Source organism: Poecilia latipinna, unplaced genomic scaffold (assembly GCF_001443285.1).
Source record: "Poecilia latipinna isolate Pla-1442-1.1 unplaced genomic scaffold, P_latipinna-1.0 Scaffold4299, whole genome shotgun sequence".
NCBI classification, from domain to species: Eukaryota; Metazoa; Chordata; class Actinopteri; order Cyprinodontiformes; family Poeciliidae; genus Poecilia; species Poecilia latipinna.
This window is the reverse complement of record NW_015116915.1, coordinates 1-26460: the sequence shown is the minus strand read 5'-3', so window position 1 is coordinate 26460 and position 26460 is coordinate 1. Positions and strand designations below refer to the sequence as shown.

Below are 26460 nucleotides of genomic sequence, written 5' to 3'. Positions count from 1 at the left end.
GTGTAAATCCATCCGTTTTTTCCCCCCCCCCCCCCACCACCTTTTAATCTTTTATATGAAGTAATACGGTTTCTGATCACTTCACTTGGCCTATGCCTCCAGGCCTAAATGCAATCATCTGTCCAAAGTAAAGGATACAGTATCTTTACATGAGTTTCACTGAACCTCCACAGGCAGGGTCGCATTTCAAATGTACCAGCAACATGTCTAAACCGGAACAGGACTTTGAGGTCTGTACCACGAGATCTCTGTCCTTAGTAGGCAATCTGCCAATCATCTGGACTATTTTTTGCATCCCAAATGGGTTTGTGTATTAACAAGGTGACGATTTGATGACAAATCTTATTTTCATTCCTTCTGTTAATTTAGCTGTCAGCCATATTGTCTAAGCAATATGTAGTCTAGATATTTCTAGATATTTATGATACTGATGAATATTTCACCCAGACTCAGCAGTAATTTGAGAGTCACCCTCCAGACAGAAGTACAAGCCCTAATAAGACAATCGGGACAATTCAAGAAGGTGCTATTGCAATTAAATGCAATTATATTCATGTCTTGCCATGCTAATGTCCGCAGCCTTTTGCGACTATTTCATTACTATTTGTGAAAGGAATGCCTGGTGTATGTCGTCTGCTTCAATGCTGAGCTTGCTTCGGGTTATTCTAAACTTTTTTTATTATTATTTTTTACAAAAGAAGTCTCAGAAGTGTCATGTTCATTTCTTTTCATTCCATTTGTTTTGTTTTTGCTGACTTTCATTTTGTTTTTTGCCAAAAGCTCAAAGTCAATCAAACTGAATTGATACTGTATCACTGTAGATTTTATTATTATTATTATTATTATTATTATTATTATTATTATTATTATTATTGGGGCTGGGCTTTAACTGGACAATCCTGACATGAAAACTAGGTCATTCATAGGCCTACCATAAACCATTGTTGCTTTGGCTGTACAGGATGTACTTACACTCCATTTTCAAGTCAAGAGGTTTTCTTTCACCTAATTTTAAGTCTGATCATCTTCTCTGTTAATGAAAAGTCCACACAGAATGATACTGCCATGGTGTGCTAAGGGTGATGTCCAGTGTTAATGTCCCATCTCAGATAATATTTCTGCATGATGTGTTTGTGTCCTCTCTACATGGCTCCTGACCACTGGTCTTAGCCAGCTTGATTTTATTTAGAATAATTTATAATATTTTGTGGCTTCAAAGAGCACATGGTGACGATGGCAAGCTACTGGTCTGTAGCCACAACTGCCCTGGGGCAGTCTGACAGAAGCAAGGCTGCCATTTTGCACCATCAGCCCTTCTGACCAACCCCAGCTGGCAGGTAAAGCGCCTGGCCCAAAGACACAAGCAACAAGGGTGAGGAATTGAACCAGCGACCCACTGAAACATTTAATTTAATTGAGTTTAATTGAGAGGTATCAGTGTAAAAAGGACTAGGTATCTGGACCTTTTGGGGACGATTAAGAAGACCTGAGATCATTTCACCATATCTTAAAATAACTTCAAAGAGATAACGAAAAAAACAACAGACGACAGTGGTACAACACCTGAAATCCATTTTTTATTCCATTCAGAAGACCAGATTGATTCGATGCAGACATCCACGTTTGGCCTTTTCAACCTTTTTCACGTGTTAAGAAATCAAATACGAAACTAGCAAGCAGGTGCAAAATTTGGTCCTTTTTTTTCATCAGCCAATGAAGAGTGAAGAACTCCAAATTCATGATCTGAGTATTTCCATCTTCAGTTCAAAAGATCACAGAACTCTGGAGGGAGGAAACAAATGGACAGACGTTAGTTGCTACAGAATATTCTTCTGTTTTTGCATCACTTTTTTTTAAAAATATTTTGTTACCTTCTATCCCAATTTTGCCATCGCTGTCTTTATCCCCTGCTGCCATCAAAGCCTTCGTTTCGGCCACCGTGAGCTCTCTGGCAGCTGGACAGAAGTTCTGCAGGAACAATCTAAAAGAGGACCGCGCAATAAGAATAAATACATAAACGCATAGTCGTAATTTCATACCCTATTCTCCGATACCTTATCTTCATGCGCACAACATGATGTGCCTTAAAAATGTTTGATTTACAATATCTTTGGGGCCCAAACTGTGGTTTGTGTTTACACCTCTATCCTTACTTCAGCTCCTCTTCCTCAATGAATCCGCTCTTGTCTTGGTCCAGGACAGTAAACACTTTCTTCCTGTCTGCCTCAGACAAGCCAGTCAGTCCCACTTGTGCAAAGAACATCTTGAAGTCAAATGTGCCTGGAGCTACAGTACATGGGTCAGGCAGAAAGAGAGAGAGAGGAGACAGAACATGAAATGGAGCAACCACAAGAAACAGACACATGCGTGAGTGAGTGAGAGAGTGAATGGTCAATCGCTGAATGACATTAAAGAACGAATAGTGGGGGTCTGAATAGAGACGTTGCATTTACTCATTCGCTCAGATGACTTTCATTCTTCTGCCAATGACATTTACCAATATACACCCTGAAGCACATTGTAGGCTTTGCTCCTGTGCTTTTTAAACAGCACAAGGAAAACAAATATTGCCTCAGGTTTTAATGCAAACTTAAATGCCAAAACTTCTCAACTTATGGAGGTTTTTGCAAGAAGACACCCTGAAATAGCTCAAAAGACTCACACTGAAGAGGATCTCTAAAATGATGAATTCATTTATTGTGTCACATCCTCTAGTGTAGCCATTTCGTAGAAATGTTTATTTTACTTTGAAAAACTTGCTCATATTTTCTTGACCTGCCAAAGCATGAAAATAGAAAGAACCAGCAACAGAGCTTGCTTTGCATGCCTTGCCATGCAGACATAATTGCTAAAGATAAATAATTAAATGTCTCGGCATGCAATAGCTTGTGCTATTGGGTCAGCTATGTTAGGGATGTCTGATGAAAAGCCTTCCAACTGGTCCCTGGTTGGTAACCAGTCTCCTGCCGTGGGTTTGCCTGGTAACCAGCAGGATCCCTGCCCTCACCCTTCTGTGAACAACACAGTGCAATGCTTCCCCTCAGGAGTGTTAGCTGTGTCTCTCTGTACATATGTGTGTATTTCCTTAAATTAAAGAGGATTTTTCTGCTCTTTATATATATCTTCTTGCAAGCAGATTTGTGCATATTATCTGACTCACCTTGACAAGCTTGGACTGCAGCTTTGACGTCCTCTTCACTCAACATCCCAGCAAATGCCATGTTTCTCTGGGGCTACCTTAGGGAGACACAGAAACACATGAATGGAAGGTGACAGAAACAGAATCTGGTGCTCTTTTTTTTAATGTCAGATAGCGGTTCATGTGAGATAAAATCGGTTGGAATGAAGCTATATACTATAATTGCTCATTGCCTGTAGTGTAAAATAAGACATTGGTTAGCACTTAGAGTATAGTTTTCATGAAAAGGATACCACTTGTTAGAAACATAAATACTGTAGCAAAATTTGCCTAAGAGAAGAAGCTGGACTTTAATTTTAAGCTTATCAGAAAATGTTAGCGAACATAGAAAGTTGCTAAAATAAACAAGAAATCAAAAATAGGGTTTCACATTCTGTAGTTTCTTCCTAATAGCAAAACAATTTTTTTTTCAAAAGATACAAAGCTAAAGAAATAACACAATTGTACAAAGGAACCAAAAGATGCTCACCGTGCTGTGGGTGATGTTTTAACTTTCCAAGCAGATGATGTTGCGGATCTCTGCCTCGTTCGCTTTGTGCCCGAGTCACTGACACTCTGTTGCGGATTCGTGATCTAGAGTGTAAGAAGCAACCTGACGTCTCTGTCCTCAATCCCAGAGAGATTCCCTGTATGCCACGCATTGCCTCCTCCTCCTTCATCAGTTAATCAGAGCAGATAATTTTGTCATTCATAGGCCTACTGATTTGTAAACTTGCAGGCATATCAGAAACATCGGTTTAAGAAAAAAAAAAAGAAAAAAAAAAACCTTTGTCATCTGATTAAAGCAAATGCAGATTATTTCACTGTACCTGTGTTAGATTGCTCTTACTCACTTTAATGTTGTGAAAAAGTTACATATAGATACGTATTAAAAACACAGACTCACAAAATATTGCATATTTCTGTAGACAAAATATTCTATATGAACTGTCAGAACAAATTACTTCTTGATTCTTACTAGATATCAAAACATACACATCTCAATTTCAAAATTTCAAAAATAATTGGTTTCTCTTTTTAAATTGGCATATCAAATCATAATCATATAGAATGCCTTGTAAAAATATTCATGCCCCCTTGATATCTTTCACATTTTGTCATGTTGAATTCATAAACTAGAATGTCATTTGGATTTCATCTGACAGACCAACATAAAATATTGCATAACTGAGAATGTCACACATAACTTTCAAAACCTTTTGCAACAAAAATCTGGAAAATGGTGGTGTGCATTTTCTTATGGGATTCCATTGTCCCATCAACTCTGACCTGCATCTTCTCTGTCCCTGGTAAAGAATTTTATTCCCTGAACATGATACTGCCATCACCATGTTTCACTAAAGAGATTATGTGTTCACAGTCATGTCCTGTATAGTTTTCCAACTCAAATACTGTTTTGCATGTTGCCTTTTTCCACTTGTTTGATGTGTTACCCATATTAATTTGTGACAAGCTAAAAATGGTACCACTCTGTGGCTTTCTTTCAACAATGGCTCTCTAATATGTTTTTATAAGGGGCAGATTTGACAAAGAAAATAAAAGTGCTTTAGTGTGTGTGCAACAAGATGTTGGATTTCATCTACAGGGGTTAGGGGGTCTCTTTTCTTTTCTTGCTCTTCTGCCATTATCTGCTGAGGTAGCAGCATCAGAGTTTTAAAAAGCAAAACTAGCTTATAAAGAAGACTGACTGTGTCAGTTATTTATTTATAATTGGTTATAAATCCAGAAATGAGCATTTTATTATGGTATGCCTTCTTCCATTGCGTAACACGTCAGTCAAGAGATTGGGAGTAAAAGACTTTCCTCTGCTTTGATACAAATCAGTGAATTCGCTTGACTGATAAGAAAACTACACGCTGATTGGCCATACAAGTACAAGCTAAAGGCATTCTTCCTTTTGATTGGTTTAGGTAACTGCCAGTCACATGGATTTTTACGCCCCTATTCTGTGATGTACAGGAACATGGCGCTTTGGGGGAGAGGCGTTTCATGATACCAAAGGACTGTTGATTTATTTTTTCTGAGATTATGTTTATGTAAATAAGGCTTGGACGTTTTCATCAAATATGACAGTTCGCGAAAGGTGGCCGCTGTTTTTGGTCTCTATGGACAACGGAACGCTTCATGTCGGAGTTGCGTTTGCTGTCGTCAGCTGAAACTCCTAGCCTCGACATGCTAGCTCAAGCTAGTTAGCCCGGCGAGTAGCATCTGGCTAAAACAGCCCCAAAATGCGCTCTTATGTGTAGCTTACACTGACAGTAAATTGGTAATCAATGTTTAAATCACGTAATTCGGTATTATATCAGCCGTTTATTTAGGACAGTTTCAGTTGGCTAACATTTCGTTAGCTAAACTTGGATGATGGAGAGACGCCATGGGTCTGTGTTATTGCTGGCTACCTGGATTTTTCTGTCTGGATGTTGGCTCTCTGAAGCTTTCCCTCTTCGGGAAACTCGCAAAACAGGTAAGGCACCTGAAGACGAGTTTATTAACAAATGAATGGTATATGGTTTTCTTTACTTTGTGTTTATACGTAAACATGTCTACCAGCTATCATTTTCTGGAATGGTTACCTGCTGCTAATGATCAACTATAAAGCTAACGCCAGCATAACTGTTCTCTGGTAATTTGTGAAGATTGTTGGGCAGTGTGCGGGTAATGGTTTAAAAAAGAAACCGTTTTACTCGGTGGTTGAACAAACCCGTAAATATTTAAACAAAATTACGGCAAGAACGACACAATCAAGTGAAAGTCACGACCTGGCTAACTGACCACCTGAGAAGCTAATCATAAACAAACTTTCCCCGAATCTCTCCCCTAAGGGAAAGCACACGATATAATTGGATACATTTACCTCTGCTATCTATTTAACAGCAAGTCGCTTTATTGTGAGGGAAATTCTTAGATGTTGGTATAGATCTCGTCCAATATGTTCACATTTCAATAGCAGTTTATCACACATTCACGTTAACGTGAAAGAGCAAATAAGGTTGAAATTTTAAACATCTATGGTGTTTTAAATGATTTGTAATAGTCAGTCAAGAGATTTCATTAGTACTGTAGATTGTACTACATTCATCTTTCAAACAGTCTGTGTTGAAACAAAAATACATCCTGCTGACATTTTTCTTACAAACCAGATATTACAGCATATATGAAATGAATACATAAATCATTTTCAATTTTTAGATCTGATCTGGACGTTTTGTGGGCTTATGATATATTTATTCACTGATGTGTCACACCAGTAAATTGCTGTCATATGAGTTTTAAAACATTAACAGACTTTTTGGTTTGTCCTTTAAAAAAATATCTTCTCATCTAAACACCATTTTGGCAGCTTGGACTTTACAGATAAGCTTTGCAATGTTAAATTGGAATAAAATCATATGAGGTAGTGAATTATATGCTTATTTGTACTTGAAATGTAAAAATAAAACCCTTGAAGCTGCTTCCTGCAATTACAGATTAAAAGCTATTTTTGAGGAGATGCCACAGTTTGATCACAGTTTGTGTGTTTGGCCTTGCCTTTTAAATTGCACGATAATATGAAGATGGTAACCCATCACTCTAATTATTGGGTGTTTTATTATACAGTTGAATTACTGTGCAAACTAAGCATATACTCTGAAAGCAAAATGGTTATTTTCGAAGGTGAAGAAGTGGAATATTGCACTGAGCTTACGTTTCACCAACTGAACACAAAACTGAAGATGGAAAGACCCAAATACAAACGACAACTAAACACAGTTTTAGCAAAGGTTAGTAATGGCACCAAAATAGAGGAAAGTCATTCTTTGTTGATGTTCCTGGGCTTTAAACCTAGTGGATTGATCAGTGTATTTATGATGACACTGATTTGTTTAAGTAGCACCATTTGACTGAGAAAATTCTGAAAATTAAAACATTTTACACATTTTCCTAAATTTAGACCTTAGTCATCCAAAATTGATTCTGGTATGCACCTTCATTTTTTTGTGCGCTATTAAACAATCCCATGTTTCTATATCCTGACCCGTTTTTGTCTAGATTTATTGCAGAGTTGAGTTGATGATTGCCTACCAGCCTGGCTAAACTGTTTCCAGAATAATCACTTCAACTTTTATAGCACTGAGGATAGTTTACCTGCATCACATGTCTTTTCATGAGTGAGATCATATGACTGTTGTCTATTAAATTATTTATGAAATACATGTTTTGCTATCTCTTCATGTGCTAATTTGCTTGCATCATGACACTCCTTTTCAACACCTGTAAACTTGTGCAGATTTTATAGTGATTTGTATATTCAGCGGATAAGTCAAATAGATTGAAAATCACAGGTCATCTTCAGAATCCCATGAGTCTAGTTTCAGGAAGTAATTTCAGTGTTTTCTAGATTACGTCGGTAATTTTTCATCAGTCCCATTCCCTCCAGTTTCTCAGAATACCGCATTAAAAAAATATATATAAATAATGTGAAAAAGTTAAACGGTGGACCTGTAATGTGTAACCGCAATGTTTTCTAATCTTATCAGCCCCTATCAATGATTAGCAGCAGTGTTGTTTGCTCAGTTATAATGTAGCATACAGGAAAGAAAGGCTGCAGTATGAGCCCGCTGTTTATGGTTTTATCACCCACAACCTTTCCCTCGCCACTCCTGTTTGGCCTACACCAGCCGGTGCATAAATTAAACGGTACAAGTCCATAATTCTTCATTGTTACAGTTTGAATTTAGCTGAAGAACATGGATGTGGATGCACTTAAAAATAATTAAAACTACTGGCTTAGGTATTCATTAGCAAATGTATTGCCTTAGTGACCTGTTTGGTCCTTTTAGTGTAAAGTAAAAGTACAGTTATAGATTTTTGTGCCTCGTTTTGGGGCGAAGCCAGCTCATGCTGACATGTTTACCACAGGGAATGTTGGCTGTATTCCTTCACTGCCCGGTTATCTTGTTGCTTGATCACCAGTCAGTCAGTGAGGCTTGTTTCAGGCCTGTCTGTCTGTCATATTGCTGCCAGGGCATTGTTTTGGATGGCTCGGAGTCAAATTGATGTTGACATCACCACAAGCCAACCAGGTTTCTGTCATTCTATTTATTTATTTATTTATTTATTTTTCTGGACAACAGAAGCATGAAAAATATTTGGACTGAACACAACTCTGTGAAAATAATGTCTTGAAAAGAATGACCCGGCTAACTCTGGTAACACGGGCTTTGCTTTTGATTTATTGTAGCTGATCCCAGACTGACAAATCCTGAACCAGCCTGACAGTGCAGTTTTCTGCTCTCTGCCGACATCCTTTTATTTTTATTTATTTATTTATTTATTTATTTATTTATTTATTTATTTATTTATTTTTTTTTAGCAGTAAGCAGTTTTTTTTTCTTTTTTTTAAAAGTCTGTTTTAAAAAAATGGGTCAGCTTCTCCTCTGTGAGAATCACTACTGAAATATGCAGTACAGCTGAAATAAGACATGACATCTCCCTACAGTGTTGGTCCTAGAAAAACCATCTTTGTCTTAGAACTCTGTCAAATCATGATAGGAACCCATGACTCAAATAAAACCTAATAAAGAAGAAGTGATCCCATGCGGAGGGGCAGCGACCCGGCTCCTGTTGACTGCTGCTGCAGCATCTCTGGGGGTCCTGGACTTCCTTGTCACTTGTTGCTATGCTGGAAGACACAACAGGGTGTTTGCACTGAAACCCTTCCTACAATTAAGGCAATTTTTCCACTAGGTTGTTTTGAATGTAATCCTTTGTGACATTAAAGAGCCATTTAGAAATTGTATGCATTTGGTTTTACCATCCAGTATTCACACAGTATCCATTTCGCAGTCTTGTTCAACAGGTTCAATTGGAAGTATAATCCAGTAATTCCTATGCTTATGAAAACAATGTTCTGGTTTAACGTTCTAGCTGACCTGCCTTTCGTTATGATGTTAAAGGTGCTTGAGTCTAGTAAAGATATCGTTGAAACGGTAATTCTTTGCGGTAATGCTATTGGAAAAGTGAGACTGTGTCATATACTAGTATGCACTTGTCTGTGATTCACGAGGATGATTTGTTTTAGGTAACAATCCCAGTTTCAGCTTCTTAGAACATTAGAATATTACACATGAACGATAAAAAAAAAATAGAAAAAAAGGATTTAAAAAAAAATACATGATATAGCCACATTAAAATCCTATGTTCTGTAGCCATGGGATGTAGCAAGCATGTGAAAGGATGGGTCTGTTCTGAACAGTTTTCCATTCACGAAAATATTATTTTTTTAGAATTTAGAACCTCAGAGTACAAAGTTAAATAAAGTACCCTCGCTTTACAGTGTCAGTATTTACGCAACTGTTTAAAACTAAAGCGTAACATGAGCTAATTGTTGTTTTTCTCTTTTTAAACGGAGTTGCAGTTTTTCATTCTTAAGTTAAAGTAATTGAGCAACAATCATTGCATTTTTGTAATCGCATTTCAAATAGGAAATAAATAATTGCTACATTTAAAAGTACTTTCCAATTAAACATTTATTTAGTTGAACATGAATATTTTAAAGCTTTACAATAATAGATGGCACTCCTGACTTTTAAAGTGCCTGTTTTTTATTTATTTATTATTTTTTTATTTATGTTTACTAAATTTAAAATATTTACAAACTAACAAATGTTTAAGGACAAGTAGATGAGCTCATGGGTAAATGGATGAAACCTTGCAAAATATCTGTTTGTCTGAAAAAGAGTTGGGACTAACAGTGAAGTATGGATTAGATCATGTTTGGCTTAATCAAAGTCCAGACTCCACTGGTGGTAATCAGCCACACTTCTCAGGTTTCTGTTTGTATAAATGCAGCCATGTATAGTTTTCTTTCAGTCCTCCCTTACTTTGTGTTGGTCTGTCAGTATCACAAAAAAAAAAAAAAATCAAATTAAATACATAAATTCTTTGTGCAGGGATGTAGGTAAACACACAATATTCACCTCTGTAACAGCTACTCGTTCGTCTTCCAAGTCATATCAAAAATTTTATTTTTTTTAAATTTTTTTTTCTGTCGTATTTTGAGATTCACCTCTGTGTGTATATAATATGCTTGAAATTTCTTTTACCAGTTGTGCTAAAATGGAAAAGGCTGATTTTTGTGATGCGGGCCCGGCTGCAGTCTAGAGGCTGAGAAGTGCAGCGGGTGGGCTGAAAGGCTGTTGTTAAAGCTGCCAGTCGAATTGCTAGGCCAGCAGCATCCTCGCTCGAGAAACCCCACACCTGCTGTCACCGCTGCTGCACCATCAGCTGCTGATGGGCCCGTGTGGACACCCCCACAACTGTCTCTCCGAATGTCTCTGAACCAGAAGCCGGATGGTCGGGACTAAAAGCTTCGACAGTTCTTATGTTTGTGGATAATGTGCACTTAGAAATATAAGTATGTAGCACTGCACAGTGTTTTGGTTTGACATTGCCTTTTTTGCGTGCAGTCGGGCGGCTGAGCTGCAGGAGTTTCGTGATCAGATGATCAGTCTATTTTTGTTTGTCTTAAGCAAACCTTTGTTGTGGGTAGATTTAGATAAAAAACTGCTCTTAGGTGCTCTGTTTCTTTCTTTTTTTTTATTACAGCCAAAATTGTATTTATTTATTTTTTTTTAATTTCTTTTATCTATTTTTGTCATTTCAGATGGACACACAGGGGACGCTTTGCCTGTGTCTCTCTACCTGCCCTTGATCGTGTCATTAGTTGTGCTTGTGGCTCTGGTGGTGGTGCTAGTGAACTGCATGACCTGCTGCAAGGAAAGAGAGATCGACTTCAAGGTGAGAGAGGCGGCTGGCAGGTTGTCACAAGAGCACAATTCCTCCTAATTTAATTAATTAATTAATTAATTTCTCCTTTGAGCAGGAGTTTGAGGACCACTTTGATGATGAGATCGACTTCACTCCGCCAGCAGAGGACACGCCTTCTATGCAGTCTCCGGCTGAGGTTTACACCCTCGCTGTGTCTCCCGTGCCACTGCCAGGACCCCCGCATCTGCAGCCTCTGGCCAGCATCACAGGTCAGATGAGCAATAAGCAAAAACACAAATACTGGCAAAGCCAGGCTTAAATTCTTTACATTACACCTACTTGAACTTTGTCAACCCTTTTTGGAAACACATTTCTCAACAGGTTTTACATTTTTAAGTATGACAAGCAAAACTTGTGTACAGTCAGTTTTGATTTGGTTTCTGTTTGGTGTTTCAGAATCATCAAGTGGTTTCAAAGTAGGACGCCACAGTTTGAGTTACATCCAGGAGATTGGAAATGGCTGGTTTGGTCAGGTAAGATGTTTTTTTTTTTTTTTTTTTAAGTTTGAGCTTAGCATTTTATCTTGCTGTTTTTCTTATTTTTGTGCAGGCAGCATTTTTCATGCTAATTGGTGATTAATGTATTTGGTAGGGAGTTGGGTAATACAGGGAATAAAATGTAAATGTTCTCAGTTGATGTTTGCTCGTTTCACAGGACCCCTAATTATTTAGCTTGTGTTTATTTGCTGTCAGGTCCTGTTGAGTGAAATATACACAGACCCTGGGGGAGCCAGAGTGGTGGTAAAGGAGTTGAAAGCAAGTGCCAGTGCTAAGGAGCAGAATGACTTTTTGCAGCAGGGGGATCCATACAGGTAGATGAACGAAGTAGTCATTTTAAACACAATGCATTTTTGTTGATTTTGGCTCTTTTTTTAATGTGCAAATTTTTTTTTTATTATTATTATTAAAAGTGATCACACAAACGTGTTGATCAACAAAAATAATTTCACTTCACTCATGCAGTTGAATACAGTATGTTCACTTCATCTTAAAAAAAACTCTTCGATGTTTAAAACAAATTGAAGATTTATGAAATTAAACAAACGCCATTCTTTTAAGTATCCATCACTATTTCTTAGCTTTAATCTCAAGAAATAATTGTCAAATCATGAACAAGTTACATCAAAACAGAGGGGAAGCTGCTACTTCAACAAACTCCTCCATACTCAAAGATCTTCTATTCATGCAAGATGTGCTTCTACTAAAGATTCTAGCCTCAGAGGCTGAGTAAGATACTTCTAGTCTAAAGATAATCATACGTGCCCCTTGAAAATTGATTTATTGATTTTTCATAAATATGACATTTTGCTACTGAGTCCTTGAAGTCATTTTTAAATCCTAAGATTGTACCCTTTTTAAAATATGTAATCGCATGGAAAGTGTATGCAATAAATTTCAGTAAATGCGCTATTATTATAAACCCAATGAGTAATCATGACAAATTATCAACAGTTTTAATTTTAAATACCAAACTACTGATTATGTTGTCTTTTTGTCCATATTTGAACAGTAGTACCAGTGTTGGCAGCACCCTCTGCCTTTTCTTCTATACATTGCACAATATTTTATCACATTTGAAAACACAAAATAAAGCTGTACAGCTTCTTTCTTTGTTCCTTTCTTTCTAGCCTTATTAATGAGACTTTTTTTTTAACCCTTTGTGTTTGGTTGTTGTTTTCAGAGTGCTGCAGCATCCAAACATCCTCCAGTGCCTCGGACAATGCGTCGAGGCCATCCCCTTCCTGCTTGTGTTTGAGTATTGTGAAATGGTGAGTGAAGATGTGCTTTCCGGTCGTCATAAATAAGTTAGTTACTAAAGAAAGAAAGCAACTAAATGAGATAAAATCCAGATAAATATGCATTTTTGAATTGAAGTTTTTTTTTTTTTTTTGACATTTGTCTTTAGATTTTTTTGTGTGATTACTTTTGTCCAATGCTTCATTATATATATAAAAAAAAAAAAAAAAAAGTGAATTAACTGATCATTTTGAAGCGTTTTCTTGAGCTTGTATAATAACAAGGACTGTTCAAATTCTCAGAAGTGACTGCTGTTTTGGACCATGTAGATTAAAAGCTTAACATATTAATCCCAAATTGGACCTCCCACCTACTGCACACACTGATTTCCCTCATTGGTCCTCATGGTCATTTGCTCACGTCTTTCACGGAGCGCACAACACAGCCTGAACAAACTTAAGGGAGTACCCTTCCCTTCCCTCTCCAATCCCCTCCTTCAGCCAGTTACATAGTTACAGTAAGCCCTGGACTTCTCACATTCCCACCTCACCCAGTAAAGCAACAGGCTCCATTTACGCTCCTCTGGTGTCAGCTCTACCAGTTGCTGTGTTTGTGCATTTTTACGGCCAACCCTTTATGGTCGTTGGCAGCTGTTGAATGAATTCTTAAGAAAACGAAGCTGTAGCTAAAGAAACGTGCAGTAATGGTTACAAACAAACCCAAATGTTTGTTTGTTTTTTTTTTTCTTTTTTTGGGGAGTGAGGGTTAGATCAACATCCCATTTGTCTGCTGTATTGTCAGCGTTTGTTGGGTTGCTTACTGGCTGTGTAGTCTGCTAAATTAATACAATCAAATGTCTTCTTTTTTTTTTTTTTTTTTTTCTTCTCATTTCTCCAACCCGTTTAACGACTTAAGCCGAGTCCAGTTGAATTTGTCTGGCCAGGGGTTGCGTCATCTCATTTGGGCCGGGGTATTGTCAGCTGCCCACACTTGGCATAAGTCATAAGTTCTGGCATTGTGGTCTTTCTCAGCCAGCTCCAGTAATCCCTCTGACAGCACATGGAAATAAGTCGAGGTGAATAACTTGCCACAAGTCATTAGGGAGAGGAAGAGTAGGTCCTGTATGTTGAGGGTGATAATGTGTGAGGGTAGCACAACTGAGTGATGTGCACACTCGTTATCCCTCGCTGGATAAAGATTTGTCATTGCTTCAAGATGGAGCTGGACTTGCACTCTGGATATTTTCTTTCTTTAAGTGAATTCGGTTGGCACCTAACATCAAAGAGCTGAAGTTCTTTGTTAGTGTTTAAGGTAAAATTGTCTTCTCACTACTTAAAGGCTGCATCAGTCATCATCTAGATGTCCAAACATGAAATTTGACCCTACAGCGGCGATGTGAACAAGTTGAATCCTGAAAAAAACCAATCAAGTGTGATGTTTCTTCTGTCAAGCTGTAGATTGATGGCGGGTTGTTTTTTTTTTGTTTGTTTTTTTCTGTTCTACATCAACCATGCTGGGTAACCCAAACTCAAAGCATTTGGACATCAAAATACATCAAACAACTGTTGCTGTGGGCTCTAAAATATCAAGTGATGTCAATTGAGTGACGATCTTTAAGTTTGCGGCCAGGAGTCGGGATGTTTGACAAAAATGCCTCCGTGTTTCATGCCGTGAGGCAAGCAGCACCCGAGATTGGCTTTTAAAATTTGTCCACGCAGTTTATCGTTATCAATAATAAATCATGCTAAAAGAAGCCAGGGGAAGAAGCCATTCTTTAGCAGTCTGAATACCATGCAGAAATTCCTCAACATCTTTTAAGATGCAGTTTCTTTTCAAACATCTTCCTACATCTTTGTTCTTCTACATACTTTATTTTTAAGCAATTTTGAGTCATATTTTTTACTCTGTAACAACTCCCACACCAAAGAATGTTGTTTACAGAACCTCATAGTGCTTGGGTTTATAAATTTTAAATAGATTTTTTCAGTTTCTGATCAACTCAAATCCACTAACTGCTGATCTATCAGCGAATCTCTTAATTGCTTTTTTTTTTTTAATCTTGGGGTATAATTTAATTAGTCACCATTTCAAAACTGACCTTCTGATTCGTGATTGCTTACATTTCCCGGTAGCCCTCGGTGATCTATTAACTTAGGTAGACGCTGCAAATAGGCTTACGGTAATTTCTAAAATACCTCCAAGTCTCCAAAATGGCATCCCGAGTTGCCTCAGAAAATACCTGGAATTCATTTTTATGTTCATTTTTGTAACTGGATACTGTAGCAGCCAAGCTAAACTTGAACTTAGTACATGCTTGTACTTTTATTGTTTTGTTAGTAGCATGTTTCCTGGAACACAAACTTCATAACCTACTCCTAAAGATTCACAAGTGAAGGTAGACTAACGACTACGTTTATATACTTTGAATGCAGCTTTAGAGTTAAGACTTTCTACGAAAGCCCTGCTGGATCTTCTGTGTATACAGAGCCAAGCAAAGGCGAACATACGATTTTCCATATTTGTCACGTTATAATTCAATGTGTTTTATTAGAGTTATGTGTCAGACCGACAAAGAAAAGTGTGTAATCGTGAAGTAAACTCAATTAATACTTAGAACTGAGCTCATATGACTGATTTTAAAGGAACTAGACAGCTTGTTGCAAAAGATACTCCTTGTAAACGTTAGCATGTAAACTCAAACAGTAAAGATATTTGCATGTTTAGCTAATTTAAGGGAATTTCTCTTAAACCGACTGTTTTGCACATTTTAGCAGGCTTTTTTTTTTTTTTTTTTTTTTTCCAAAGTAAGTGTTAAGGAGTTTACACAATAACACATTGACGATTTGGCAGTCACTTTCTGTTATACTTTAATGAATGACAGACACAGATGTGCTACGAGGCTGGGCCTGAGCGCTTGTTGAAAGTCAAATTTACTGACTCTTTGGCATACCCCCCAGAGGTTAACTATTTGTTCCCGGTGCACCACATGATTGACGTCTCACTGCTCTGTCGTCACGCCGCTCCGGCAAACCGCAGGGTTAATTTTCCAAATAGTTTCTTTATCATTTTGAATGTGAATATTTCCAGTTCATTGTATTGGCGATGAATAATTGTCCAGACGAGATGAGTACGCAGTAATTTCTCGATCTGACCGAGACCACTCTTATTTATAAATCTGTGACACAGCACTGAGAAGCACTGAATTGTGTTACCCTTATTTGGCTGTCTCACCCTGGGCTGTGAGAAGTGCTGAAAAGACAAGAAGCGGGGAGTCTGCTGCCCCTTTGTGGCAGCGTCTGCACACTGCATTTTATTGGCATCTCTTGCCTTTTTTTTTTTTTTTGTAATAATTTACAGAATATTTCTCTTTCTGGTCAGTTGTTTGCTTTGAATGGGTTAACTGCTCTTTGTGTGCGTCTTTGCTTGTTGCTGCAGGGGGATTTGCGAAGCTATCTATCTCAGCAGGATTGGACGTTGAGAAACGCTGAGTTGCTGCAGCTGCAGAGGATGGCCTGCGAAATTGCTGCTGGTGTCACTCACCTTCACAAACACAACTTCCTGCACAGGTAGCACTTCAGAACTGCAACACTTAATTAAGCGCACACAGTTTTGATCCGCTAAGCAAAGCAATGTGTTTCTTTCTTTTTTTTTCTTTTTGTGCAGCCACTGTTTAGGGTATTGCTTACTTTGTCAGCGACAGCAGCTGTGTCAGCATTGTTTTGTAGTTTTTAAAGATTGTGATTATTTACTTTTATTTTGAGGTCTTTTAAAAAAAAGAACAAACTTCAAATATGTTAATATTTACCTAATCAGTAAGTTTTGCTACTTTGATTTCTAAAATAATTAATTTTACAAGGTATTTAAAGTGTCATGTGGTAAGTACACAGTCATAAAAGTTGGTGGAAATGATTACGAAGACGTAGACCGACAGTCAGTTTTACTTGCCTACTGTCTGTCCAACCAGTCTCAGGAGTACAGGTGTTCTCCAAAAAAGGTTTGTACAGCGGAGCGGCCGCGTTTCGTTTTCATTTTTACCACAGCCAGCACTGGTTGGGTTCCCCCACCTCATACCCCTCCACCCCCGCCAGCAGGGGTGCAGGGAGATGTTAAGAACTCGGGGATCGCAGGGTGGGGTGGGGCTAGCATACGATGCTCAGCTCATCAGCTCTATTTTGCATGCTCAGAATAAGCTTTGAGGGTTCCAATTACACAGCTCCAATGCATTGCCACAGTGTCAGCTGTCCGCTGCCAGAGGGATATGATGATTCTGCTCTTTGCATGTAAAGGGATATCCTCATATTGGGTGTTGTGGTTTAATCCTTGTTACAACTCACAGAGAGGTCTACACGATTTCCTCAGCGTTGACTCGTTTCATTTTCACTAGTGAAAATGGTTCTTTGACAGGTTCAACTCAAAACGTTTAAAAAAAAACAAAAAAAAACTAACTCATTATGCGAACTAAAAAAAAGGACACAGTGTGCAGCTTGATGAAACTGTATATAAGAGGGTAAGCGCTTGGTGCAGCAACACAGACACAAAACCCCTCGGGACAAGTGCTGTGTGGGCCGACGTCCCAGGCTGAAATCTCAGCTTTGCTATGCAGGGATAAGAATGGAGGTGCAAAAGAGCAAAACCCAATCAGCAGCTTGTCTCATTAATAAATTCCTTTTTGGAAACTTTAAAATGTTTACATTTTTTAAGTGTGGGATCTCTTATGAATCAATATTTTTCTTTTTTTTTTTCTCTTTGGCAGTGTACATTAAATTCAATCGGAGTAATATTCTTAAACGTATTTATCCAGTGCCGAGAACTCTTTCACCTGTAGTCAAAACATTTCTCAACCAAAAATAATCTTTACACAACAGAAGGCAGCACTATGTCACCTGCTAGTTTTTTCAGCTGCCATTTCAAACTTCAACTTTGACATTTGTCCGTCGTCATCCTGGGCTTTTTTTCCCAGCTAGAAGTGACCGTGTTTGGCTCAAATGATGCAATTGAAACTTTAAATTTGGCTCAGTTTAAAAGAAATCCCTGAAACTTAACATTGAAATAATTAAATCATTTTTGAAATAATTAAATTAAAGATTGAAATAATTAAATCATTCCAGTAATGACCAAGAAAAAGAAAATAAAAATTGGTCATTACTGGAATCTTTTGTTTTTGTCATTGGACTTTTTTCAACTCAAATCTTTTGGAAATGGCTTCTTAAAACTATAAATATGACATTGCTTGAATAGGTAAAATAATTGCTTTTATTCACAATCAGTTGAATTTTTATCTTGATTTTAGGATGCACATATGAGCTTTTTGTTTTTGCATGAAAGCATCGTCAGGTGTTGGATGGGTGGAGGGAATATTTTATTCCATAAATGTTTTGCTTTTTAGACATGATTTAAAATGACTTTTCAACTCAACCACTAATGCCACCAAATTATTTACAAGGAATGTATGTCTGAAAATTAGTTTTTTAGTAATTTTTTCTTTCATGTTATGTTGTTTTACACTTTTGTTTAATATTGCACTTTTAAAAGATGGCATCCGTAACTTTTTTTTTTTAAATTGTCATCTAAACTAACAATTTTCTTTCAAAATGTGCCACTTGGTTAATATTATTTTTCAAGAAGTGATTTGAGTGACCCAAGTATTGCTGAACCCGAGAGTGTAGCTGGGTTTTGGAATGAGTCCACAAATACCTCATGGGTATTGAAGTGATCGCCTCTTCACCATATAACAGACTTGTAGGGCCAACATGTTGAACTTGTTCCCCTCCTTACTGTGTCACTAACATGTTGACACGTTAACCAACAGCGGAGGACAGGAGTGCTTCAAAATGCATCTTCATTTATCTTTTCAGAGGTTTCTGCAGGACAGGTTGTTAGCTAGGCTATGCATGTACGCACAAGGATATTGGTGTCCACAGCGTCTGTCATTGGGTGGTTTAAAAAAAGGACTCTGTGTACCAAGAACGCCGGTGAGGCAGAGAGTAACAGGAGCCTGCCTCTGGATTCGCTGTGAATGAATGCTTAATGTGCAGAACCTCTGAGCTGGACGCCCTCTCCTGGCAGACCGACAAAAGCTCTCGGTCCGTTTCCTCTCCAGAAGCAACATCCTGTGCCCAAGCCAAAAAAAATAAAAAATAGCTCCCGTAAGAGTTTAATGTGAAGAGTGGGGGAAAAGGAGAAGCCACTTGTACTGAATTCCTGTGGGCACCCAAATCATTTGTGATTCTTGAGAGACGCCCCTCTAGAACCATTCCGTGGTAATCTCTTACAACCAGATGAGCAAAGCTTGTATAAAAACCGACACTTAAAGAAAGAAGCGAGATTGATCTTAGTAAATATTTAATGCTTTTTTTGTGTGTGTGTGTGTGTGTTCTCACAGTGATTTGGCCCTAAGGAACTGCTACTTGACCTCAGATCTTACAGTTAAAGTGGGAGACTATGGGATCGGACCCTACAGATATAAAGTAAGGACATTCATGGTTTGTTATCCTCTGTGCATAATTACTGTAATAATCTGCATACATTTTTTTTTTTTTTTCATCTAATGCTAACTAATGACATTCCTTTTCACAGAAACACAGCTTTCATAGGTTCACTTGGATTTTTTAATACTGTTTGCAAAATAGTCTTTGCTTATCTGAAATTTGAGTTTATGATCATATGTAATTTATTAGTATTCCTCACAAATGAAGAAGTTGTCATGACAAGCTAAGATTCAGTCCCAAATATGCTGTATAAACAACTTCTTCCGAACTATAATATGTAGTTAAATAAAACACTATTTCATCTATAATGCATGATTTACATTATTTTTGTCGCTGTGTCCCAGTCACCAGTGATGTTTAGGACGTATGTACTTTCCTTGACAGTGGCAGATTTTTTATTTTTTTATTTTTTTAAATCCCAGTAGTAGTTTATAAAGGTCGGTCAAAATGCACTCCTCCAACTCGAGAGGAAAATGGGTGAAAATGCTAATATATATTAACAAGGCATCCCAAAGGAAAACCAACAAGCTTCAGTCCTAAACTTATATCCAAGTTGACACGTATAACCAAGGAATTCCCCATGGTTCTCCTCCACATTACATTTTCTCAGTTGTTTGAAGAAGTGCTAGGCTAATGCTAGCATGTTTACTTTCTGTTTTAATATGACTTTTTGTTAATTCGGCATGTGATATTTCAGTATAGTTCATCGTGTAAGGACAAAATGTCTTCAAAAAGTTCCCATCCTTCATGAACTTGGTGCTTGAATTTGAACATCATAAAATTTAACGACTGATGTTTCAGCTTGTCTAACCAAGCCGGAAAAGGAGATGCCACAGCAAATGTAGTTTTGTTCACTCTGAATGTTATTGGAAAGGATGAAATATCTCTAGATTTTTAGGAATAATCCAGATTCATTGGGTGACCAACCTATGTGCCTGACCTAAAATACACTTCAGGAGAATGTACTTGTGGATATTCTTTTGGTTTTTGCAAAGTTTAAATATTTCATAGTTGTATTCTGTTGTCAAATGTTTTTAAGTTATTTGTAGGTAGTCCCTGATAATGTGCTCTATAAAATACCAAAAACACATGTGCTTTTTTTTTTTTTGGTGGGTCCTATTGGAAGATGATGTGATAATCAAAACTTGGACCATTCATCCTTTGGTTTAGTTTTTGTGTTTTACTCGTAGCTAAATCGCTGTCATAACTACATCAAAACCTGGCTGGGTTTCATAGCTGAAGAAGAATCTCAATCTCTGCTATTTTTACCCAGGCGAGCGCACAGAAAATAACTGCGTTCAGTCTGAGACGAAACAAATGTCCCCTTTGATCAGACATGGGATACATTTCACCGCAGAAATCGGATTGTCCTCTCTGTAACTTGACGTGCTGCATATGTCCTCAGCAGTTGGATCTACTGCATTCCTGAAATACAGCTTAGCCAGCAGTTATGCTGTCTGAATTTAATACTCATGAGGGAAGGTCACCCAGCGAATCTATTTCTGTAAGAAAACAGAGAGGCAATGTCAGGGTGTGCTGCCTCAACAGTCGCTAAATCTCTGCTCTTTACGATGCTTTTCGTTTAGGCTGTTATCCATATCTGTGTGATGCCACGTTTAAAACAATCCCATTTCTGCAGGACGATTACATCATCACGGAGGATGATGTGTTCGCACCCCTGCGGTGGCTGGCTCCTGAACTGGTGGTGGAGCGCCATGGGGGGGTGATTACGATGGAGCAGACAAAGGCCAGCAATGTGTGGTAGGTACACATATCTGCTGACCAAAAAAAACCTTTTGAAGAGTCAAAAAAAAAAAAAATCTGCCTGATAATGAGTTGATCACGTCTTTCTTCCGAGTTCTAGAAAAAACTGTTAAAACCTTCAGTGAATTGGATGAAAATGTTTGTAATGTATATTGCATATCAGTGTGTGCAATATTTATATCACAAAGGACTGTTTGAAGTTTAAGTAATTGTTTGCAACTTTATTCCTAGTGTTATCAACCTACATTTTTCATGTTATTGTAATATTTAGCCAGTTGCACAGTTGGAGTCTGAAAGCAGCAGATCCTGACGCTGGATGTAAGAGAGGAACAAGAATAATAGACAATATTATTACAATATTAGCCTTTACTATCGACGTTGCAAATTTTCTAACGTCAGGCAGGCCTATGTAAGATTTCCAACCCTGGTAAAAAAAAAATAAAAATAAAAAGACTGTATACCAGTTTGGATATAGAACCTAATAAAGACCACATGACTTCTTTTTGTCCTGTTGAAGTCAGTTAAGTGTTGCAAACATGCGAGTTAAAGTACAGATGGCAGATGATACTTTGTTCTAGATAGTATCGTGTTAAAAATTAACTTGTTTTTCCTTTCCTGCGACGGCAATAATGTGTCGTTTAAATACTGCTCCGCTTGGAAATGTTTCCAATAATTACCAGTGTTTTTATGTAACCTCATTCATTTAAATGCATTTGTTTCATGTTCATGTAATTTGCTGAGCAGCAAGTGTGTTTTATGGGGCTAACAGTAGCTGCCGCTCTTCCTCTGTTTGCAGGGCTTTGGGGGTCACATTATGGGAGCTTTTTGAGAATGCCACTCAGCCGTACCCACACCTGCATGACCGGGAGGTTCTACATCATGTAATCAAGGAGCAACAAGTCAAACTGTTCAAACCGCAACTAGAGCTTCCTTATTCTGACAGATGGTGAGACTTTTCAGCCATTGTCTGAGAGATTTTCCTCCCAAATAGAGTAGAAAAACAGTTATAAAGTCAGGAGAAAGTCTAAATGATTTATCTGTTTTTTGTACCTGCAGGTATGAGGTGTTGCAGTTCTGCTGGCTCTCCCCTGAGAAGCGGGCCACAGCCGAGGAAGTGCACCGTTTGCTAATCTATCTGCGAATGCAAGGCCAGAAGGACATGGAGGAAGATTTCGAGCAACGCTGGGATGCACTGAAGCCTAATCCCGTCACCCGACAGACTGCTAACCACTCGTCTTTCCCGATCCTGGACCAGTTTGCCGACGATGCTTTGCGACAAGAGATAGACGAAGTTTTGACCATTACAGAAACGAGCAAAGGTCTCAGCTTCGAGTACGTTTGGGAAGCAGCCAAGCATGACCACTACGACAGCAGCCACGGCCGATCAGACATGGACACTACCTTAAACTACCAGAGCATGTTCTTCCCTGTTTCTAGGGAGGACATCCAGGCTCATTTCCCCGATCCTCTACCCAGGGCAGGAGGAGCTGAAAGTGGGAACTCTGCATTAGGAGTTCCTGGGATTGTCCCAGTGTTTAATTCGCAGGAGTCATCAAACGGGAATGAATATTATATCCAGCTTGAGGAGCAAGGCGAGAGCGCTGACGGGGACGTTGAGAACGCAGAACAGGACATGGGCTTCACTTCTATCCAGAAAGACTTTGTTGTGCTTCAAGATGTCCGTCTGGACGAGTCGAGCACGGATGCTGACTTTTTCCACCAAAGCATCGACTCAAAGGATTCATATTTACCAGACAGCCACATCTGGTCATCTCTAGAAAACGACAGTCCGTACCACACCAACATTTTCACTGAAGAGGGGTCAAAGCACGAAGACTCCCCCTCCTGGAGGCAGAACTTTCTGGAGCTCCCGGAGCGCAGTGGGAACCCTTTTCTTGATGAAGCTTTGGAAGTCGAAGACGTGAACCCAAATCCGAGCTATTTTTTAGAGGAGGGGGACACCTGTCACCAGCCGGTTGCTATGGAAGGAGAGCAGGAAAACACGGATGCAAGGAGGCGTCTGGAGACTGAAAAACTGTCTGATAATTTTTTGTTTCTCAGAGAACAGAACCTGATGAAAGAGGACTCGAGCTTCTCAAATCCACTGCAGAACTTTCTCTTACCGGGCATTGTCCACGAACCCGAGGAAACATTCAAGATGAACTCCTGGGACAACTTCGACACTTTAGGCAGCTTAAACACAGCAGATACACATTTGAGTCCTGCAACAAGTAGCACAGCCTCAACAGGGGATTTTTTAGACTCTCCAAGCACCAACTTGGGGCCGTTTTTGATAGAAAATAAAACTCTGGTGCCTTCCATTACAGTGGTTGCAGATGACAAAACAGACAGCCAGGTGCCAGTCAGTAACGGTTCTTCCACTGAAGACCTCACTCTGCTCCAGTCCTCAGACAGGACTGCAGACTCCGGTTTCAATTCTACCTCACAGAGGTTTGAGCACATCACTAACAGTATGGATGGCCATATCCCTTTTTGCTCTGACAGTGCCACTACAGACTCTTTGTCCACAGATGCCAAAATCCCCAGCCTTGAAGATGACCACGAAGTCTCAAAGGTCATAGGAAGTGAAATGCCTGAAAATCTCCCAGTTCAAACAATCCCTTCTGAAAATGGACAGAACGATGACCTAACGAGCAACGACCTTCTGAGTGAGCTGATTGAGGACGCAGATCTAGACCTGGAAACAAATCTGTCTGATCAGGAAGAATCTTTCCTGGAGACTAACGGACACCCACTCGTTAGATCCTCTCTCCTCGTGTCCGGTCCTTCCTTGGATCAGATAAGCCAGGATAGCTTATTGGAAGACAGCATGTCCACCACCGTCCCGACGGTGGACAATTCAGCTGAAACGCCAGATTCTCTCGACTCTCTCGACATTCATCGGCTGGCGGAGCAGGCGGAGGAGCTGAAAGCTCAAATCTCCCAAAATAAACTTCAGCCTCCGTACAAAATATCAGACAGCGGCTATGAGACGGAGAACCTGGAGTCTCCCGAATGGAACTCGCAGCCCAACGTCGCAGACTGCTCCCCTGTGAAAAATGACGTTGGCGTTTCCATCGAAGAGGAGTCGGAAGAGCTTTGTGCTTCCACCAATTTGGTCCCCCCCAAAATAGTCATCTCTGAGGCTGTGGGTATGCTCGAAACTCGCGGTGTGGATCCAAGCGAGGATCACCGGCCAGACCACGGAGATCCTGCAGAAGAACCACTCACTGGTAGCAACTACAGAGACTCCGCCTACTTTTCGGATAATGAATCGGAACCAGAGAAAAAGGCAGAGGAGTCGACCGCAGGAAGTTCTGCAGAAGTCGCATGGATGAGGAACACTGAAGGTCAGATGCTGGAAGCTTACAAGGAAAGAGATATTGATGCTTTATTTTCCCAAGAAGATTCCTCTGCACCTGTTGATGTTGAGGACCTGCATCTAGAGGCGACTTCAGATATTAGAGAGGAGCTAAAAAGCGAAGTGGCAGAAGCTCACAATGGAAAAGAAACGGAAACGGAGAATCACCAGGACTCGTTTCCTGAAACACTGAGTCCGACAGAAGGTCTGGAAACCTCCCCTCTCCCATCCGATCCCGCCACAAAGCCGACACTAGAGGGCGCTGTTCACGCTAAACTGACCAGAACCTACGCCCACGACGGTCATAAAATCAAAGAGCCCGACGTGGAGGGCCGCTACCTGGGCAGGTGCGACGGTCCGGGTTTAGAAGGACAAGAAGACGGCGTCGACGCCGACGAGGAGGACGAGAACAGCGAGGACTCCGACGACGACATGCGCGCGTATCAGCTGCACAGCTCCAGCGAGGACAGCGAGGACGAAGTCGTGCACGCCGTGCCCATTATTGTGTCGGACGACACCAGCGGCAGGAACCTGAAGAGCCTGCTGAAACCGACCAACCTGAACATCGAAGCTCCGTCTTCCTCGTTTGCATCCAGGCACAATGCAGAGAACTCCAGGAGAGCGGTGTCGTTCTTCGATGATGTCACAGTCTACCTGTTTGACCAGGTAATGACAACTTAAATTTTATTTTGCAATTTTTTTTATTTTTTCTTAAATTCACTGAATAAATGTTCTGAAATTAAACGTTTTTTGTTTTTTGTCCTTGTGCATTTTTTTAATGTTACTACAAAAAGCTAGAACAGTTTAAGCCAGTCACACTTCTTGTACAGAGGTTCCAATAAAAGCGGAGCGCTCATTTGTGTCCTATTAATTGTTCTCTTACCTGTTGCGTTGCAGGAGACGCCCACTAAGGAACTGGGAGACCACTTGTCTGGTTTGAGCAGTCAGTCCCCAGAGCTCAGCAGCCCCGTGTCCACAGCCAGCTACCTGAACCGCTTTGCTAACTCTGAAAGCTCAACAGACGAAGAGGGTGAGGCGAAAACCTGGTATTCACTGTCACCGATTAACATGAATCCAATCTGCTAACGTGTTCTGTAACGTCTCTCAGGTGGTGGTTTTGAGTGGGACGACGACTTCTCCTCACCCGGACCTGCCTTCCTCTCCAAGAGTGACAAAGACCCCGTCTCTAAGGACGTGTCCTCTACTCCCCAGTCAGTCGGACGCGTGCTGCAGCCGAGCTGGAGCAGCTCCTCCACCTACTCCCGTTTCTCCATTTCACCGGCAAACATCGCCAGCTTCTCCCTGACGCATCTCACCGACTCCGACATCGAACAAGGAGGCAAGTTCAGCATCAGTCTTCCATCTTTGAAGACTTAAAGATGAAATCTTTTCTCAATCATTAGTTTTATATACAAGGTTTTTACCATTTGTTAGTCAATAGGCTACATATTTGATTAATTGATACATAGTCTCTAAATCTATCAAAAATTAAAACAGCTAAAATATAAAACCTTTACCCAGCTGAGAGTACCATCCCATTGCACTTAATATTAATCAGAATTAACAATTTTAATAATCGATTATTCTGACGGTTAATTTAATTCTATTTAAGAAATTTGCACATTCTGCAAGTTTTTCATTTGACCACTTGAGCCTTTTTCAGACGATGTTAAAAATACATTAAAACATGCACATAAACAAGTAATTACAGTTTTTAAAAAAGAAAATAAAAATGTTAACACTTGATCATTGTAGCAATTGATGCTAAAAAAAAAGATGTCTGTTTAGTTTTTGAATGAATAAATGAAAGGTTTTGTATTTTAAATTAAAAAATGTATGCATCTTTTTGTACAGTTTTGACTTTATTACTACTCTGACTGTTGTTCTTTCAGCAAATGTGCATTCTTGGAGTCTCTATACTCCAGGTAACTATTAACCGATTACTAAATTAGTTGACGATTATTTCTATAATCAATTTTTCACGATTGATTTGATTAATCAGCCCTAATCAAGTTGGTGTTTTTTTTTTTTTTTTTTTTTTTTTTTAAAATAAAAAATTTTCCCAATATCTATTTTTTTTTTTTTTTCTATTCAAATATTTTT

The 26460-nt window shown here is 39.2% G+C and overlaps 2 protein-coding genes across 3 annotated transcripts; one reads left to right on the top strand and one right to left on the bottom strand.

Annotated features, from left to right (window-relative positions):
• Positions 1 to 1558: 1558 nt before the first annotated feature.
• On the bottom strand, positions 1559 to 3814 carry LOC106942464 (parvalbumin beta-like). 2 transcript variants are annotated; one of them, XM_015025743.1, is made up of 5 exons: positions 3669 to 3814; positions 3161 to 3237; positions 2154 to 2286; positions 1872 to 1981; positions 1559 to 1782 (listed from the first exon to the last, which is right to left on the bottom strand). In XM_015025743.1, exons 2-5 carry the CDS (start codon positions 3219 to 3221, stop codon positions 1760 to 1762), a joined length of 327 nt encoding a protein of 108 aa, XP_014881229.1. In that variant the 5' UTR covers positions 3222 to 3237; positions 3669 to 3814; the 3' UTR covers positions 1559 to 1759. The 2 variants fall into 2 exon arrangements, with proteins under 2 accessions (XP_014881229.1, XP_014881230.1); XM_015025744.1 differs by having other exon boundaries at positions 3161 to 3233.
• A 1311-nt stretch (positions 3815 to 5125) lies between these two features.
• On the top strand, positions 5126 to 26380 carry LOC106942465 (serine/threonine-protein kinase LMTK2-like). The gene is made up of 14 exons (XM_015025745.1): positions 5126 to 5663; positions 10845 to 10978; positions 11064 to 11217; positions 11405 to 11481; positions 11701 to 11819; positions 12689 to 12776; positions 16180 to 16310; positions 19127 to 19211; positions 20872 to 20993; positions 21793 to 21942; positions 22053 to 25023; positions 25255 to 25387; positions 25466 to 25696; positions 26250 to 26380. The coding sequence occupies exons 1-14, from the start codon at positions 5558 to 5560 to the stop codon at positions 26291 to 26293; spliced, it is 4545 nt and encodes a 1514-aa protein (XP_014881231.1). The 5' UTR covers positions 5126 to 5557; the 3' UTR covers positions 26294 to 26380.
• Positions 26381 to 26460: the final 80 nt, after the last annotated feature.